The sequence below is a fragment of the Rhineura floridana genome, chromosome 9 (assembly GCF_030035675.1).
Source record: "Rhineura floridana isolate rRhiFlo1 chromosome 9, rRhiFlo1.hap2, whole genome shotgun sequence".
NCBI lineage: Eukaryota > Metazoa > Chordata > Lepidosauria > Squamata > Rhineuridae > Rhineura > Rhineura floridana.
This window is the reverse complement of record NC_084488.1, coordinates 72,075,860-72,095,892: the sequence shown is the minus strand read 5'-3', so window position 1 is coordinate 72,095,892 and position 20,033 is coordinate 72,075,860. Positions and strand designations below refer to the sequence as shown.

The window sequence follows — 20,033 nt, the reverse complement described above, 5'->3', positions numbered from 1 at the left end:
AGTCTCAGTTTGTTGGCCCTCATCCAGCCCACCACTGTATCCAGGCACTGGTTTAAAATAGCCACAACCTCTTCTGATTTAGATCTAATGGAGAACTAGAGCTGGGTGTCATCAGCATACTGATGACACTATAACCCTGAATCTGCTAATGACCGCTCCCAATGGCTTCATATAAATATTAAACAAACAGCATTGGGGATGAAATAGTGCCATGTGGCATCCCACACACAACTGCCAGGGGACAGACACATAATCCCTCAACAGTGTTTTCTGAATCCAGCTTGATATAGGTAAGAGTGAACCAGTGCAACATTGCACCACCAACTCCCAATTCACAGAGACAGTCCAGGAGGATATCATAGTCAACAGTATTGAAATATGCTGAAAGATTAAGAAAGAGCAACAAGGTTACACTGTCCTTTTGTCTCTCTCCCAAAAAAGGTTATCCATCACGGTGACCAAGGCCAATTCCATCCCAAATCTGGGCCTGAACCCATACCAAAACGGGTCAAGATAATCTGTTTCCTTCAAGAGTATCTGCAATTAGATTGCCACCACCAAACACCTTACCCCAAAAAGTTGTATATGTGACACTTTATAGAATAGCATAAGCAAATTTGACCCTGAGGAATGTACAAAATTGTGGTGGAAAAGGCTCTTTTTAACACACATTCTTCACATTCTGAAGAATCCATTTTCAGGACAGAAAAAGTGTCCAAACCACATCCATCACACTTAAAATGTTACATTTGTGTTCACTCTATATTTTCAAAGGTAGGGAAAACAACATAGGGAAGAGAATTACAGGCTAAAGCCAAAGTTTTCAATCAATAAAAGGTAAGTTTTTAAGATGGAATTGATGGAAAAGAGAGAGGTTACACCACAGAGATATTCTGAAAGAGAATTCCAAGCATAAGGGACAGCAAGGGAGAATGAATGGAACTATTTAGGAGAGCAGGAAGTGGACTCATGAGATGTACTAGCTCCTATTTATTCTGCACTAGTCAGACCTAATCTGGAGGACTGTCCAATTCTGGATGCTCCACTTTAGAAAGGCTGTAGACAAACTGGGGTTCAGCAGAGAGCAACAAAGATGGTCAGCTGTTTGAAAAACAAGTCTTAAGAGACAAGGTTGAAGGAATTGGTATGTTTAGCTTGGAAAATAAAGAACACTCTACAAATACCTAAAGGGTTGTCACACAGAAGAGCACAAAGAATGTACTGACCCAATAAATTAAAGACTAATGAGCTTGCAGGAAAAAGAATTTGGTTAACTTTAAGAGAAACCTTTTAACAGAAGTAGCAGGTCAAGAAGAAGACAATAAGGGATGCTAAAAAAGAATTTGAGGAGCACATTGCTAAGAACATAAAAACCAACAACAAAAAATTCTATAAATACATTCAAAGCAGGAGACCATCTAGGGAGGCGATTGGACCCTTGGATGATAAGGGAGACAAAGGTGTACTAAAGAATGATAAGGAGATTGCAGAGAAGCTAAATGAATTCTTTGCATCTGTCTTCACAGTGGAAGATATAGAGTGGATCCCTGAACCTGAACTAACATTTGCAGGAAGGGATTCTGAGGAACTGAGGCAAAGAGTGGTAACGAGAGAGGAAGTTCTAGGCTTAATGGACAATATAAAAACTGACAAATCACCGGGCCAGGATGGCATCCACCCGAGAGTTCTCAAAGAACTCAAATGTGAAATTGCTGATCTGCTAACTATAATATGTAACTTGTTCCTCGGGTCCTCCTCCATGCCTGAGGACTGGAAAGTGGCAAATGTAACGCCAATCTTCAAAAAGGAATCCAGAGGGGATCCTGGAAATTACAGGCCAGTTAGCTTAACTTCTGTCCCTGGAAAACTGGTAGAAAGTATTATTACAGCTAGATTAACTAAGCACATAGAAGAACAAGCTTTGCTGAAGCAGAGCCAGCATGGCTTCTGCAAGGGAAAGCCCAAGAAGCGTGGGAGTTCATGAAGAACGTATTACAAAAAGCACAATCGCAAACAATTCCAAAGAGGAAGAAAAATGGAAGACATCGGAAAAAGCCAATGTGGCTACACGGAAGACTGGTGTAGGAGGTAAAAGTAAAAAAGAGCATGTATAAAGAATGGAAGGAAGGACACATCACCAAGGAAGAGTACCGACAAGCGGCTCGGGTTTGCAGGAATAGCGTAAGGAAAGCTAAAACCCAGAATGAGCTGAGGCTGGCGAGGGAAGCGAGGAACAACAGAAAGGGGTTTTTCAGATATGTTCGAAGCAAGAGAAAGACCAAGGAAACAGTGGGACTGCTGCTTAATGAGGATGGCAAAATGTTGACAGATAACAAGGAAAAGGCAGAACTGCTCAACACCTATTTTGTCTCCGTTTTCTCCCAAAAAGGGAACAGTGTGCAACCTTGCATCGGTAGCAATCTCAGGAAGGGGTCGGGATTGCAATTCGAGATTGATAAAGAGATAGTCAGGAAATACCTAGTTAACCTAAATGAGTTCAAATCTCCAGGGCCTGATGAACTGCATCCCAGAGTATTGAAGGAACTTACGGATGTACTCTCGGAACCTCTTGCCATCATCTTTGAGAAATCCTGGAGAACGGGAGAGGTGCCGGAGGATTGGAGACGGGCAAACGTCATCCCGCTCTTTAAAAAGGGTAAAAAAGAAGATTTGGGGAATTACAGGCCGGTCAGTCTGACTTCAATACCGGGAAAGATATTAGAACGAATAATAAAAGAATCCATTGGCAACTATCTAGATGACAATGCTGTGATTAGTAGGAGCCAGCATGGGTTTGTCAAGAAAAAATCCTGTCAAACTAATCTCTTTTTTTGATCGGGTCACTAGCTTAATAGATGGTGGAAATGCTGTAGATGTCATCTATCTAGATTTCAGCAAAGCGTTTGACAAAGTCCCTGACGACCTTTTGATTAGCAAACTCGTCAAATGTGGACTACATGGAAATACTGTCGGGTGGATTCACAACTGGTTGGAAAACCGTACTCAAAGAGTGGTCATCGGTGGCTCTGCTTTGGACTGGAAGGAGGTTTCGAGTGGAGTGCCACAGGGTTCTGTCCTGGGGCCAATACTCTTCAACATTTTTATCAATGACTTAGATGATGGGGTGGAGGAAAGCCTTATGAAGTTTGCAGATGATACGAAACTGGGAGGGATAGCTAACACAATGGAAGACAGGAATAAAATCCAAAGGGACCTGGATAGACTAGAAAATAGGGCTGAAATTAATAATGACATTCAATAAAGACAAATGCAGGATTCTGCATTTAGGCCACAAAAACAAAATGCACGGGTACAGGATGGGAAATACCCGGCTTAGCAGTAGTGCGTGTGAGAAGGACCTTGGAATTGTAGTGGATCGCAAGTTGAACATGACCCAGCAGTGTGATGCTGCGGCAAAAAAGGCAAATGCGGTTTTGGGCTGCATAAACAGAGCTATAGTTTCCAGGTCGAGGGCAGTAATAGTCCCACTATATTCTGCATTAGTCAGGCCTCATCTGGAATACTGCGTTCAGTTCTGGGTGCCTCATTTTAAGAAAGATATAGACAAGTTAGAGCGGGTTCAGAAGAGGGCGATGAGGATGATAGCCGGTATGGAGAACAAGTCTTATGAGGAAAGGTTGAAGGAACTTGGCATGTTCAGTCTGGTGAAGAGAAGGCTGAGGGGTGACATGATTACACTCTTTAAGTACCTGAAGGGCTGTCACATAGAGGAGGGTACAGATTTGTTCTCTGCTGCCCCAGAGGGTAGGACTAGGTCTAATGGTTTTAAGTTGCAGGAGCGTAGATTCAGATTGGACATTAGAAGGAACTTCTTGACAGTAAGGGCAGTTCGGCAATGGAACCGACTGCCTAGGGAGGTGGTGGGATCCCCTTCGCTGGATGTCTTCAAGCAGAGGCTGGACAGCTATCTGCGGGAGATGCTCTAGCTGTGGATTTCCTGCTGTGAGCAGGGGGTTGGACTCGATGGCCTACAAGGCCCCTTCTAACTCTATGATTCTATGATTCTATGATTCTGTCTCAGTAACCTATTAGAATTCTTTGAGAGTGTCAACAAGCATATAGATAGAGGTGATCCAGTGGACATAGTGTACTTAGACTTTCAAAAACCGTTTGACAAGGTACCTCACCAAAGACTTCCGAGGAAGCTTAGCAGTCATGGAACAAGAGGAGAGGTTCTCTTGTGGATAAGGAATTGGTTAAGAAGCAGAAAGCAGAGAGTAGGAATAAACGGATAGTTCTCCCAATGGAGAGCTGTAGAAAGTGGAGTCCCTCAAGGATCAGTATTGGGACCTGTACTTTTCAACTTGTTCATTAATGACCTAGAATTAGGAGTGAGCAGTGAAGTGGCCAAGTTTGCTGATGACACTAAATTGTTCAGGGTTGTTAAAACAAAAAGGGATTGCGAAGAGCTCCAAAAAGACCTCTCCAAACTGAGTGAATGGGCGGAAAAATGGCAAATGCAATTCAATATAAACAAGTGTAAAATTATGCATATTGGAGCAAAAAATCTGAATTTCACATGTACGCTCATGGGGTCTGAACTGGCGGTGACCGACCAGGAGAGAGACCTCGGGGTTGTAGTGGACAGCACGATGAAAATGTCGACCCAGTGTGCGGCAGCTGTGAAAAAGGCAAATTCCATGCTAGCAATAATTAGGAAAGGTATTGAAAATAAAACAGCCGATATCATAATGCCGTTGTATAAATCTATGGTGCGGCCGCATTTGGAATACTGTGTACAGTTCTGGTCGCCTCATCTCAAAAAGGATATTATAGAGTTGGAAAAGGTTCAGAAGAGGGCAACCAGAATGATCAAGGGGATGGAGTGACTCCCTTACGAGGAAAGGTTGCAGCATTTGGGGCTTTTTAATTTAGAGAAAAGGCGGGTCAGAGGAGACATGATAGAAGTGTATAAAATTATGCATGGCATTGAGAAAGTGGATAGAGAAAAGTTCTTCTCCCTCTCATAATACTAGAACTCGTGGACATTCAAAGAAGCTGAATGTTGGAAGATTCAGGACAGACAAAAGGAAGTACTTCTTTACTCAGCGCATAGTTAAACTATGGAATTTGCTCCCACAAGATGCAGTAATGGCCACCAGCTTGGATGGCTTTAAAAGAAGATTAGACAAATTCATGGAGGACAGGGCTATCAATGGCTACTAGCCATGATGGCTGTGCTCTGCCACCCTAGTCAGAGGCAGCATGCTTCTGAAAACCAGTTGCCGGAAGCCTCAGGAGGGGAGAGTGTTCTTGCACTCGGGTCCTGTTTGCGGGCTTCCCCCAGGCACCTGGTTGGCCACTGTGAGAACAGGATGCTGGACTAGATGGGCCACTGGCCTGATCCAGCAGGCTCTTCTTATGTTCTTATGTTCTTAAGTTCTTACAATGGGACCAATTATCAGGGGAGTGAGGCTGACTCTTACTGGACACACAGAGGCTGAACAGACATCTGTTGGGGATTCTCTAACTCTGGATTTCTTTCCTTAATCAGATAGTTGGATTAGATGCCCTACAAGAACCCTTCAGACTCTATGGTCTATGAGTAGGAGAAGTAAAGTTTATGGACAGGACTATACCAGGATAACAAGAACTAATCATGGTGTGGAGCAAGACTATGGAGAATTTTAAAGGTGAGTGCTGAATATGGAAAAAACTCAGTGACAGAGAAGTGGAAGAGTTTGGCTACAGAGTTTGAACTGAGGTGTGACAATGGAAGACCAGATAGAAGTAGGCTACAGTAGTCAAAGTGGAAGATGTCTTAACTGAGATGATGGATGGGGTTGAATTTCTGCAGTACTGCACTGGGTGAAGTAAAACAGCTACAACCGCCCTGAATTGCATTAATTAAGACGACACTTTGAGAGGAGGCTTACAATTTCTCTGACAAGCCTGGTTCCCCTACTGCCTTCATGGCCCCTTTTAGTATTATTTTCCATTAAACAAAGCAGAGTAATTATTCCCTGTTCAGTTTTAGCATTTTAGTATCTGCCTACTCACACAAGCACAAAAATTAAATCAAACTGAGTCTGCTTGTTGCAGTCTCTGAGTTTATTCCTAGCTGGACACTAGCCAGAAAAGTCTGCTCTCAAAAAGCATAAAGAGTTTAGTTTTTTCTCTTGTTTCAAGTTTGCCTTTCTTCTTTGCCTTATGGCTGTGCAAACCAGCATCTCCATAAAGAAGCTTGACTTTTAAAACATAAAAACAGGAGGGTGAAGGGCATGTTTTCTTTCCCTGACTTAGTTCATTGTTCTTCAGATATCTCCACTTTCAAGTGTCATTTGGGTTTGTTTGTTTTTAATTCGCACAAGTAGTTTTGTAAATGTGTTGTTTCAGAAAAGTTGAATTTGGAAAAAACTTTTTTTTAAGTGTCATCTCTAGTCCGTACAACAAAAATTCACATCTTAGAAACAAGAAAATTAAAAAGGAATCACTGTAAGGGGCAAAAAAATTAACTTATTTTTTAAAAAAATCTTTCTGACAGACATTTAATCATAATGAGTAACAGAACTGTCCAGCAGATGGCAAAGTATGGTGCATACAGAAGGAAACCCCAATATATTATAGGAATGCTTCCAACATTCGACATGTCTACATTTGCGATTTTGGAGTTCTAAATGACCAGACTTGTTTCTGAAGTGGAACAAATACATTAGAAATTTCACTCCCCACCTCCCACCCAATATGGCACAAAGCATTGTGTCTATGTAATTTGTTGCAGATTTCAGTTCCTTCAGTCTCACGCAATCTCTCTCACACATAAAAATATTAATATGCAGCAAAAATGCAAAATTGCTGTGACTGCAAATATAGTTATATCTGTGTGGTGTTTTACCAATGTGCGGTTGTGCTCAAGCTCATCTGTGAAATATCACACACCTTTAGGCCTGACTAAAGGTACAGCCCGCTAAGGATGGTGGAGAATTTTGTTCATTTCAAATTTAAATAGAACTGACCTAATTCCCAGTTCCCAGACTTAGACACAGATTGGAATGAATCTAACCAGGGCTGGCACCAGTGGACAGCCAGGTTGGGCCCTGGCTGAGAGCCCCTGTAGGGCCCCTCCTTAGGGTGGGTAGCATTCCCTTCTGCAATCCGTGGCAGCATCGGCTCCCGATCCTGCTGCAGATCGCAAGAGGGAACTCCCAGGCACCCCCCTACTGCCATGCAGTCCCGCAATGCCTGCCTGCATGCCCCACCTACCTTTCCCTTGACGTAAATGCTGGTCGCAGTATGTGTGCAAGCTTGCCATCAACCAAGATGGAGGCCAAGGATTCCCTCAGGGGCTGCTGCCCCTGCTGCCATCATGGTTGATGGCAAGGATGCGTGTGCATAGCATGCACACGTGCCATCAACCAAGATGGCAGTGGAGACATCAGCCCCTTAGGGAAGCCTTGGCCACTATCTTGGTTGATGGCAGGCATGTGCGCACAGTGTGGGCAGCATTCACCAAGGGAAAGGTAGGTAGGTGGAACATGTGTGCATACATTTGTGTGCCATGGCCTGAGGCAGGCTGGTGCCAAAGGGCCCTGGCATGCCTGGCACCGGCCCTGTATCTAACAATGGGATTGTGCACTGTGATGCTCCATACATTTATGTTAATGTTTCATGCTGATAAACACACACACACGTTTTATAGTAGATTGTTTAAGGTAAGTGGTGAGTGTTGGGAGAGGGAAATGAGTGAGTAGAATGCTATAGTATGTTGGATGGTGATTGGCTGAGTGACTGAGAGTGAAAAGCTTATATTTGATTGTGTGGCAGTCTGGCAGTTGGAGTATTATACAGCCACGAGAGTGGCTGTATACTATAGCCAGTGTGGATTTTTTACATTCCGCAATGTTAAATTGACATTCTGATGCTTCCCATAAGCTCATTTGAAAACAAAACCTTACAAAACTTAAAGTCCTGAACTCAGAAATGCTTGCTTAACAACCCTCTCAATTTTCATGGCGATACACAAAACAGTCAGAGAGAATCGAGAGTTCAAAGTCTAAAGAGAGAGAGGAAAAACCCAGACCCCTTTTGGACTTTTTTATCTCAAAGTTCTCAAAATTCATTACATTCATTAAAAATCAGCCGTATTCACAGCGTGTTCACAGGGTACCTGTAATCCTTTTACTGACCTTGCCCCGTACTCTGACCTTCATCATCTGCAGTTTAAAAGTAAAAAAAAAAAATCCCTGGCTGATTTTTAATTAATTTAATATTTTTTGCATTGAACTGAATGATAATGTCGGGCATGCTCAGTATGAAACAACTGTCAGTGTTCTAAAAGCCAGACTCACAGCTGCAATTCTTCCAAGCTACACAGGAAGTGGATTGGACTGTAAAAGACCAACCCAAATTGTGTTAGCATTTTGACAAATTTGTAGGGTAGTACAGTATCTCAGAGAGGAGGTCAGGTCTCCTGCTCTCCTGGTGCATTCGCTATAGCTGCCCAATTTCCCTGCCTTTTAAAGTTTGATGGAAATATCTGTTGGCTATAGCTACATTCTTAAACTGCAAGGTTTTTTGCCTATTAGTGAATAGTTAGGGAGAGTTGGTGTAGGATTGCTTGGGCTTGTTTAGTGGTAGAGAGTGTAGGGTCAACATTGGCTTATTATTTTGGATTTAGATGGTGAAAGGATGGAATTCTAGTAGGTATATTGTAGGTGGGTAGGTCAGGCAGGATCTTACCTGGTTATAGAATAAACAGTAACTTAACTGAAGCAACAAAAGACCTGTTTAGAACCATAAGTTTAAGAACACAAAGTAATTTTGCTCATTTTAAAAATACATATGTTCTTAAATAAAATTATTCCACACATGCGCCTCATTATTTGGTTATGCTAAAGGTTGATTCAGATACATGGATGGTAACTGTGGTGGCAGCAAATACTTGAAGGGGTGTTATATTAGCAGATTACAAGGGCTCAACTCATAGCTGTTACAGGGGAGTTGAGGCTTGCCTATATACCTGAGCCATTATAGCAATAGAGCTAAGGAAATATATAGAGGAATCTCTAACAGCATTGGTATACTGGGTGGTATACAACCATTAGTAAAACCGTGCCCCTGTCTGCTAACAAGTAAAGTAGGTTGGTGAGGGGTAGGGATGCGACATGCACTTCTCTGAATTTTATGATCCAGTTTTGGTTAAAAAATGCATACATAATGCATGTTTTACAGGATAAATTAATAGAAAATTCCTATTTTAGGGGGAGTTGCATATAAAAACTTTCAAAAATGTATATTTTAGGTAGGAAATTGTCTTGCCCAGAGTGAGAATCATGAAACAGAGGCGAGACTGGAATTAATTCCTGTTTTATTAGAGTAACATCATAGGCAAAGCGTCTCATAGATTTCGCTAACTAGCTCACTGTAATCCCTAACTAAACTACTCAGGCTTACTCTGCAGCTTGTAAGGAAAGTTGACTCAGCACCCTCAAGAAGGGGGCCCGGGCTTAAGTAGGAAAGGTTTTTGCCCGTAATCTCTGACTCTTGCGCAGGACCTCCCTCTGGCTAAACTCTTTTCTCGGCGGCGCACATGAGGTGACAGAGGGCGTGCACATGTTTATTTATTTATTTATTTATTTATTTATATACCGCCCCATAGCTGAAGCTCTCTGGGCAGTTTACAGTAACTAAAAACATTAAAACAAATACAATTTAAAACATCTTTTAAAAAACAATTAAAAAATTTAAAACAATATAAAACTATCTTTAAAAATACATTACAACATTGTTCCAGTTTAGATATATTTATTTTGCTTGAAATATTTAATATCCCACTCTTCAATCTGGAAGAATGGTTGTATAATTTTTTTGTAAGCCATTTTAACAAAACAGTAGAATACAGCAAATTAATGCAATAAAAATAAAGAAGCAACATGTTCTATGTTAAAATGGAGTTTAAAACAAATAGGTCAAGAAAGATTTAAAAATCTTGGGAAATTAAAGGGTCTTCATCCAACGTCAAACAGACATCAGACTTTGTGCTAGGTGAACTTCCTGTACATTGCTCTTCCTGAAGTTCTATTTCCTGTCATTTGACCTGGAGCGGCTACGAGATCTGGAAAATGAACGGGAGGGCTTATGATTTCTCTCCCTTGACAGTGATCTCTCTCGCCTTCTATCTCTGGAAAGGGACCTGCTGCGGCTGCGGGAGAAGCTTCTCCTTCGAGGAGATCTGCGACGAGGCGGAGGACTTCTCCTGCGATAGTCATCTCGAGGACGTCTACCCCATGAGGGAGGTGGACCACGGTTCCGGCTACGTTTTTCACCACTGGATAGTTCCACCCTGACACGACACCCGCACAGTGTTCTCCCATCTAGTTCTCTGACTGCATCAGCAGCATCACGTGGGTCTTCAAATTCAACGAAAGCAAAACCAGGGGGATTCCTAGCAACCCACACACTACGTAGTGGTCCATAGTATCCAAATGCTCGTTCCAATTCAGTTTTGTTGCTATTGTTCCCAAGGTTACCTACATAAACCTTGCAGTCCAGCGGACACGAATCACGATGCATCTCTCGTCGCAGTGGACAAAATGGCTCATGTCTGCTCATCGGACAGTCTGGACTCCTCAGGTGCCGGCTCCATTGAAGGGGGCGGAGACGTTTCTGGCGGGGAAGCGTTTGAAGGGCCAGACAATGAATCCTGGGGGGGGATGGAGTTGGCATGCATGAGAGGTGTTGCTCCAACGGCTCTCCTGGGGTACTTGGCAAGGGAGGGGTCTCCTCATGAGCAGGTGAATTTCCCGTGGAAATCAGAGAGTGGTTGGTCGTGTCTCCTCCCCCCAGATCTTCAAGAGCATCCTCCACATCTGACATCTCTCCCATCTGCAGAGCTGGGGGTGCACCCTCGAATAGCTCCCCCCCGAGTCACTCTGCCCTGGGAAGGGGCCCTGGGGCTCCCCCACCTCCTGATCCAGGCCCCCCTGGGTCTCCTGGGGCTCGACAGAAATGCATATAAAATGTGTATAAAATATGTGTTTTTAGCAGAAAATGCATGCAAACATGTATACAATTTAAATGTGGTGTAAGTGTGCTTGTATATGTGTGTGTTTTAATACACAGAAAACTAGACAGGCTGGACTCACAACTGAACATATGCAAAACTGGCATAGAATGGATATAGGTTGATCTGTCAAACCCTACCCATGGCCCCATCTGTACCACATGTTTAAACCAGTCTTAGCTTTCCCCAAAGAACCCTGGGAACTGTAGTTTGTTAAGGGTGCTGAGCAGTGGCGTACCTAGCATATTTGACACCCGGAGCAGATCATTTTTTAACACACCCCTCCTCTATACAACAAAATTATTTTCAATAATACTCATGAAATGAATAATAATAATGGCCAGAAAAGAAACACAGACAGTGTTTCAGCCCCATTGTGTGACATCTCTCAAGGGAACCAGAAAGGCACTCTGCACATGGTGAGAGGCACACACTGTCCTCGCCATTGCTTTTTCCCATATTCCAGTACTGATCCCACGCTCTGGGGCTCAAACGAAGCTGGCAGCGGCTCCCTCTCGCTGCCCATCCTCATCTATCTGCCCATCTGTCTGTCGCGGCACTGGACACCTCCATTGGCTGCAGCCAGGGCGGTGTAACTAGAGGCATAAAATGCTTTTTTTAAAAAATTCACAAACTGAATGAGTTAGCCTAAACAGACCTACCATTGGGACCTGGTTCAGGCATTGGTCGATTTTCTTGCAAGGAAACAAAACAGACAACACTCAGCTTTTGTGAAAGCTTGCCACTGCTTACTCCAGGATTATATAGAGGATCGATTCAGGTGGCCTACTATAGTAAATTCCTTGCCATCCCAAGGATAGATGGCATTTTGTTTGTACTATTGCAACCGTATTCAGAGATAGATGAATGTTGAAATAAAATAAACAGAGCTATTTGAGCCACTCATGGATCAAAATATGAAAGGGGCAACCACTGATTGTTTCTTTTAATGCCTACTCTTAAAAAAATGTGATCCTAGCCATTAAGAAACATTTGTTCAGGCCTTGATGGACCTTATTGCAAATAGGTCATACCCACACCATTCTTTTAAAGGACCTGGCTTCCCCCAAAGTATCCTTGGGACTGTAGTTTGTTAAGGGTAATGGGAATTGCAGCTCTGTGAAGGATTCTTTGGGGGAAGCCATGTGCTTTCAATGTATGGTGTGAAAAATCCTCATTATCTGTCTGTTAAGAATTCTGCAGCATTCCATAACTACAGGGGAAATGCTAATACTTCTGTAGTGGTCCTATGACTAAATTCCAGGGATAAATCTTCTTTTCTTAGTAGAACATTGATATCAGATACGTTAAGATGAAGTAAAAGCCCACAGCGGCAAACAAAGTTCTTGCAAACAAAGCAGCACATGGGGAATGAGAAAAAGAACACTACAACCTTAGACTTGCACTGTTCTACAACCGCCATCACCCTTGGCCATTGGCTAAGCTGGCTGGAGTTGATGGGAGTTAACAATCTGACAAAAGCTTGGGACCCAAGGTTGAAGAACAATGACTCAGAGCAGTAATGGGACCTGGTTATTGCCTTCATGCCCTGTTTATGGACTTCCCAGACTTGTCTAGTTTTAAGGATTCTGGACTATGTGGACCTTCATTCTGAACCAGCAAGGCACTTATGTTCTAATGCCCCTTTACCCCAAATTGATCAAAACACATTTATTTATTTATTTATTTATATTTATATACCACCTTTCTTCCCTCACAGAACTCAAGGTGGCATTTACGTGGTTCCCAGGCACTTGTACCTGCTTAGCTTCAGCAAGATGCCTCATGTGCCTTCAGACCACACCTCAGGACTATTAAGGTTGGGTCATATTACATAACTACTGAGCACATCTTTTTCTACCATAAGTACAAGCCAGGCAAAGGCACCGAGTACAACACCATGTTTATGCACAGGGTGCCCATCAAACTGTAATGTGTGAATGTGAACTGCAAGGGAGTTTATGACTGCAGTCCTAGGCAAAATTACTTGGGATCAAACTGCACTGAACAGCCTGGGACATACTTCTGAGTAAATGCAGCATTGTGCTCTAAGGCCATTTTCACAAGCGATTTGGGAAGCCGAATTCTATGCATTTACTCAGAGGTCCCACAGCATTGGATGACATTATTCTCTAAGACAGGCTGTAACTCAGTAGTACAAGCACATGCTTTGCATGCAAAAGGTCTCCGGTTGAATCTCCAGGATGGAGTGGGGAAAATCCCCATCTGAAAACATGGAGAGCCACTGCCAGTCAGTGAGTAGACTATAAGGATTAGGGTTGCCAGGTTCAAGGCCTGAGACTGATCCTGTATCTTTAGGATAAGAGAAAGTCAGCCAAGTGCAGGTGTTCTTGCAACACTGTAATGGGAAAAACCACAAGGTGGAATTCTCCCTTCCCCCTACACAACTTTTAAAGATACAGAAGACCTCTTGGTTGCCAGTACACACCTATACATGTTTACTCAAATGTAAGTCTCACTGTGTTCCAAGGGCCTTACTCCCAGGTAGCTGCAGCTGCACAGGACTGAGGCCTAAAGCACCTTTTCCCCAAGTCCTGCTTCTGGAACTGAAATGTCAAAACCTGCTGCATTTGGCTTGGCTTTTCTTCTTTTGATCTTTCTGTATGTAACCCCAGGGTCAGCATGACTGGGCACCCCAGCAAATGCCTGCCTTCTCCCAGCGGGCCTTTGAACCGAAAATGGTGCAGAATGGTAGTACCACCTGCTACACCATACAATCTTGCCATAAACATCTAAGAAGGCAAGGGTACACCAGTTCACGTTTAAGGGCGTGTTGGGAGAGGGGAGACATCTTTTGGGGTGCCCAACCATGGTGACACCAAGATTAAAAGCAGAGAAGCCCAGCCAACTGCAGCAAATTTTGAAACTGCTGTTCCAGATGTTGGATGGGGGTGAGTGATTTAGGCTGCAGCCGTGTGCACACAGCCTCCTGGGAGTAAGCCCGTTTGAACACAGTGAGATTTACTGCTGAGTAAATGCACTGAAAGGCTACCATTTTGCTTTCGAAGCCACGTACCTCCCCCAAGGTCCAAGCCCCAGGCAGCCATTCCAGCCCCCTGAAGTGACTACCGGAGACTTGGACACCTCTTCCTGAGGAAAATGGTGGGTTAAAGTTCAGGAGGGCTGTACCAGGCGCAAGTAGTCTGCTTTGTGAACCACCACCACCAGGTTCGTGTTGTCGGCTCCCACCACCATTGCCGCCCACTTCTCTGTCCATTGAGGTGACGAGCCTCAAAATGCTGTGATTGCCGCTTCGCCTCACAGAGCCACCTCTCATCACCCTCCACTTCGGCAAGGGACTTTAATCCACAGTGGGCAGACTCTTTTATTATTGTCTTTAAATTCAGACACTGCTCCCCCCGCACCACCCTTGGAACACCACTGGTGCTGAGAGCTATTAGCAGACTTCTATTTCATTAATAGAGCTACAATTCCCAGAGTGGTTTAACAATCAATCCCTCTTCTCAGGGAACTTTGGGAATTGTAGGTCTGTGAAAGGAACATAAGTTACCTAACAGCTCTCACCACCCTTAACAAACTCCAGTTCCCAGGATTCTCTGGAGGAAGCCATCTTTAAAGTGGTATTTTAGTGCTTTAAATGTGTGGTGTAGATGGGTCCTGTGTGTGAACCCTAAATGACATTTTTAGAATGATACTGTCATTTCAAAAGCTTGTTCTAATAAGAATAAAAATATTAGGATTTCATTGCCCACAGAGCTTTTCTACTTTAATGTTAACAAGGTCACTGTGGTAACAGCAGTTACATCTCTTGTTGCAATCCACATTATACTACTTTCTTCCCTAACGTCTGTCATTTTCTTGGTAATAGATTGGTTTGGGTCTCTTTCATTTCCGCTGCTTATGAAGGGAATGTAGATCATGCAGATCAGCAATGCCTCTATGCCACAATTCTTTGAACAGCTATAGGGGTGTAGCTGCTTACACTGTGATGAAATAGCTGTACGTGATAACAGACTTGAAACATAATTGGGTCTGGTGAGGGCCCATATCATCAGCTGTAGCTTTTAGTGACATCCCCATGACAAAGTGCAGTGGCTCCTAAACTCCATATATGTGCTTCAGTTCATGAATCTGCAACATTCAAAGTGTAAGTATCAGGGCCGGTTCTAAAGGGCAGCCAAGTTGGGCGCTGGCCTGAGGGCCTCGGAGCTACAGAAGCCCCTGAGGGGCCCTCCGCTCCCCTTCTGCAATCTGTGCCCCCCAAGCCCCCCACTTACTTGTCAGATGGCTTTTTAGCATTGCCCTTAATGAAGATGGTGGCTGCAGCTTCCCTAAGGTACTGAAGCCACTGCCGCCATTTTAGTTGATGGCAGAGATGTGTGCACATAGCATGCACGTGTGCCATCAACAAAGATGACGGCAGAGGCTTCATTCCCCTTAGGAAAACCGCAGCCGCCATCTTCATTAAGGGCAATGGTAAAGACTAGACAGGTAGGGAGGCTGTGGGGGCACGGGGGGCATGCGTGCGCACACCCACCCACCCACCGGGGGGCCAGGGCAAGCTGATGCCCAAGGGCCCCTGAATGCCTGGAGCCGGCCCTGCTAAGTATTACATCACCACTCAATACCTCAGTTCTCATATTACAGAAAAAGGTAAAAGTAGTTCATCTCCAGCAAGTTATTCCAATAAGTCTTAGAAATCCTATTAAAAGATCTTCATAACTTTAAGTTACAGTACTACTTCTTATTAACCTTTTTTTCTCCCAGAAATCTTTTCTTCCTCCTTAGATTGAGCATGTCAGCCCCAGCCCGTTCCATTACACAGAATATATGTAGATACTTGGTTACTTGAAAGACTTTGATACGTCTGTGCTATCCCCTGCTTGCTGACATATGTCTACTAGCAAGAGGAAGAAGAAAATTCAAGGATGAGCTCCAATCTTTTCAGTAATTGGTATTCATGCCTGCTGGTTCAGATGGATTATTGTTAATGCGATAGGCAGATAACATGAATGTCAAATTAACATAAATTATAATCATCACAACATGCCGGAGTTTGTACAATATATAGCAGAATCTGAAAGAAATTTGAAAAAGATCCAGATAGTAATAAGCCAACTCACTATAACATACTTTGGGGTCTTTATCAAATATCAAGCTCAATTTTTCAATAATTGTATTAAAAAAGGAGAAAACATGTAGGTAACAAGAGAAGCACCCAGACCAACAAATCTTTGCATGCACAGACGTAGTGATAAGCACATGGTCCTCTTCATATACAAGAATTTGTCTCTTTTCTCTAACAGAGGGAATAGTTTATGTTCACAAAAGCATGGAGGTATGAAACTGCCCTTCTATAAGCTCATAGAATCATAGAATAGTAGAGTTGGAAGGGGACTATAAGGCCATCAAGTCCAACCCCCTGCACAATGCAGGAATCCAAATCAAAGCATTCCCAACAGATGGCTGTCCAGCTTCCTCCTGAATGCCTCCGGTGATGGAGAGCCCACTACTTCTCTAGGTAATTGGTCCCATTGTTGTACTGCTCTAACAGTTAGGAAGTTTTTCCTGATGTTCAGTCAAAATCTGGCTTCCTGCAACTTGAGCCCATTATTCCCTGTCGTGCACTCTGGGACGATCGAGAAGAGATCCCGGCCCTCCTCTATGTGACAACCTTTCACGTACTTGAAGAGTGCTATCATATCTCCCCTCAGTCTTCTCTTCTCCAGGCTAAACATGCCTTTGTTTCCAGTCCCCTGATCATCCTTATTGCCTTCCTCTGAATCTGTTCCAGTTTGTCTGCACCCTTCCTGAAGTGCAGAGACCAGAACTGGATGCAGTATTCAAGATGAGGCCTAACCAGTGCTGAATAGAGGGGAAATAATACTTCACATGATTTGGAAACTATCCTTCTGTTAATGCAGCCTAATATAGCATTTGCCTTTTTTGCAGCCACATCACACTGTTGGCTCATATACAGCTTGTGATCAACAACAATTACAAGATCCTTGTCACATGTTGTATTGCTGAGCCAAATATCCCCCATCTTATAACTGTGCATGTGGTTTCTTTTTCCTAAGTGTAGAACTTTGCATTTATCCCTGTTGAATTTCTTTCTGATGTTTTCAGCCCAATGCTCCAGCCTATCAAGGTTCCTTTGAATTTTGTTTCTGTCTTCCACGGTATTAGCTATGCCCCCCCAATTTAGTATCATCTGCAAATTTGATAAGCATGTTTTGTACCTCCTCATCCAAGTCGTTAATAAAAATGTTGAAGAGCATTGGGCCCAGGACCAAGCCCTGTGGTACCCCACTCGTTACTTCTGCCCAGTTTGAGAAGGAACCATTGATAAGCACTCTTTGAATACGATTCTGGAGCCAACTGTGGATCCACCTGATAGTTGTTCCATCCAGCCCACATTTAGCTAGCTTGCTAAACAGAATATCATGGGGCACTTCATCAAAAGCTTTGCTGAAGTCGAGATATTTTATGTCCACAGCATTCCCACAGTCTACAAGGGAGGTTACCTTGTCAAAAAATGAGATGAGACTAGTTTGGCAGGATTTGTTCTTCATAAATCCATGTTGGCTCCTAGTAATCACTCCATTGTTTTCAAGGTGCTTACAGATTGACTTCTTTATAATCTGCTCCAGGGGTTGGTGTTAGACTGACTGGTCTGTAGTTCCCCGGTTCCTCCTTTTTCCTTTTTTTGAAGATAGGGACAACATTAGCTCTCCTCCAGTCATCTGGCACTTCACCAGTCCCTCATGATTTTGCAAAGATAATAGAGAACAGTTCTGAGAGTTCTTCAGACAGTTCCTTCAGTACTCTAGGATGCAGTTTATCAGGCCCTGCAGATTTGAACTCGTTCAAAGTGATTAGGTATTCCTTGACCATTTGTCTATCAATCTCAAGGTCCAATCATGGCCTTTCTACTTCATGTTTCCTGGGAGGTTCACAGATCCTTTTTTGGGGGGGAGAAGACTGAGCCAAAGTAGGAATTTAGCACTTCTGCCATTTCTTTGTCATCATTTTGCCATCCTCATTGAGTAGCTGTGCCACCATTTCTTTTCTCTGTCTTTTACTATGGATGTACCTGAAGAAAGCTTTTTTGTTGCTTTTAGCATCCCTTGCTAGCCTCAACTCATTCTCAGCTTTGGCCTTCCTGACAACATCCCTGCAATTCCATGATACCTGCCTGTACTCTTCCTTTGTGGCCTGACCTTCTTTCCATTTCCTGTGTGTGTCCTTTTTTGTTTTCAGGTCATCTCTAAGCTTTTTGTGAAGCCACACTGGCTTCTTCTGCTGTTTCCCCCTCTTTTTCCTTGTTGGAATTGCTTGCCATTGTGCTTTTAGAATTTCCTTTTTTAGAAACTCCCACCCATCTTGCACTCCTTTTCTCATTAGGGTTGCTTGCCATGGAACCGTACTTACAGTTGTTCTGAGTTTATTAAAATCAGCTTTCCTGAAGTCCAGGGTGCGCGTATGGCTACTCTCAGCTTTTGCTTCTGTTAAAATCAAGAATTCAAGTATGGTGTGGTCACTTTCCCCCAGAGTTCCCATAACTGCCACTTCATCCACCAAATCATCTCTATTGGTTAGAATCAAGTCCAGGATAGCTGATCCTCTGGTTGCTTCCTCCACTTTCTGTAGGAGAAAGTTATCTCCAACACAAGACAGAAATTTCTTGGAGGAGCCATGTTTGGCAGAATTTGTCTCCCAACAGATATCGGGGTAATTGAAATCCCCCATTACTACTACATCATGCCTCCTCGAAACATTGGCATTTTGCTTTTCAAAAGTTACATTCTCGTCTTCTCCTTGATTGGGTGGTCAGTAGTAGACTCCAAGCACCACATTCCTTTTATTACTTGCCCCATCAATTTTAATCCAGATACTTTTGGTGGAGCTACCAAGCTCATCTTCCTGTATTTCTGTGCAGGGATATATATTTTTAACATATAGCGTGACTCCACATCCTTTTTTATTCCTTCTGTTCTTTTTGAACAAGTTATATCCTTCAATTGCTGTATTCCATTCATGGGAGTCACTCCCACCAAGTTTCAGTTATACCTGTCAAGTCGTAATTGCCCTCCTGTATTACAAGTTCAAGTTCATCCTGCTTGTTTCCCATGCTCTGCGCATTAGTATACAGACATCGAAGACCATGTGATTTATGGCTTGGCTTCCTTACTACATTTTTCTGAGGTCTGTCACTGGTCCCTATTACAGCTGATCTCTCTGCTCCTGTTACTGTGCACAAGCCTTCATCAGTTGTTACCACCAAGTTTACATCTCCCTCCCCCTTAGGATTCAGTTTAAAGCCCTCCTGATGAACTTCTCCATGCTGTGGCCAAACACATTCTTCCCAGTCCTTGTGAGATGCAACCCATCACTTGCCAGCAATCCATCTTCCAGGAAGCATAGCCTGTGGTCCCAGAATCCAAATCTCTCACATCAGCACCTCCTTCGTAGCCATTCATTCACACTGAGTGTTTTTCTTTCCCTTTCTACTCCTCTTCTAAGTACTGGAAGGATGGATGAAAAAACTATCTGGGCCCCAAAGTCCTTGAGTTTCCTTCTCAGAACTTCAAAGTCTGATGTGATTTTTTCATAGCTCCATTTGGCAGTATCATTTGATCCCACATGGATGAGGAGAAAGGGATATCTGTCGGTGGGCTTGATGAGTGATGGCAACCCTTCCCTCACATCTCTAATCCATCCTCCTGGTAGACAGCAGAGCTGGCGAGTCCACAGATCTTCTCTGCATACCTGGGTTTCGATCCCACGCAATAGGGAGTCTCCCACTACTAGTACTCTTCTCTTCTTGTTGTGGGGTGAGGTTTCATTGGCCCTGCTTGATTGAGCTTCAGCCTCTTGCTCATTGTCGCACAGGATCCCCTGCAATTCTTCCACCACAGGCTGTCCTCCAGTCTCATCCTCGAGTGGTTGAAAGCGGTCCCATAGTTCCACTGGTGAAGGATGTCTTCTAGCTCTTCTGCTCCTGTCACCCTTTCCCACGGAGTTT

General features: G+C 43.5%; 1 protein-coding gene across 1 annotated transcript; it reads right to left on the bottom strand.

The window, feature by feature from the left end:
- Positions 1–9,745: 9,745 nt before the first annotated feature.
- On the bottom strand, positions 9,746–10,549 carry LOC133364079 (serine/arginine-rich splicing factor 3-like). Its single transcript, XM_061584125.1, has one exon. It carries the CDS (start codon positions 10,531–10,533, stop codon positions 10,039–10,041), a length of 495 nt encoding a protein of 164 aa, XP_061440109.1. The 5' UTR covers positions 10,534–10,549; the 3' UTR covers positions 9,746–10,038.
- Positions 10,550–20,033: the final 9,484 nt, after the last annotated feature.

Bases quoted from the DNA above. Each gene is read 5' to 3' on its own strand.
- LOC133364079 (XM_061584125.1), bottom strand. From the start codon at position 10,533: ATGCATCGTGATTCGTGTCCGCTGGACTGCAAGGTTTATGTAGGTAAC.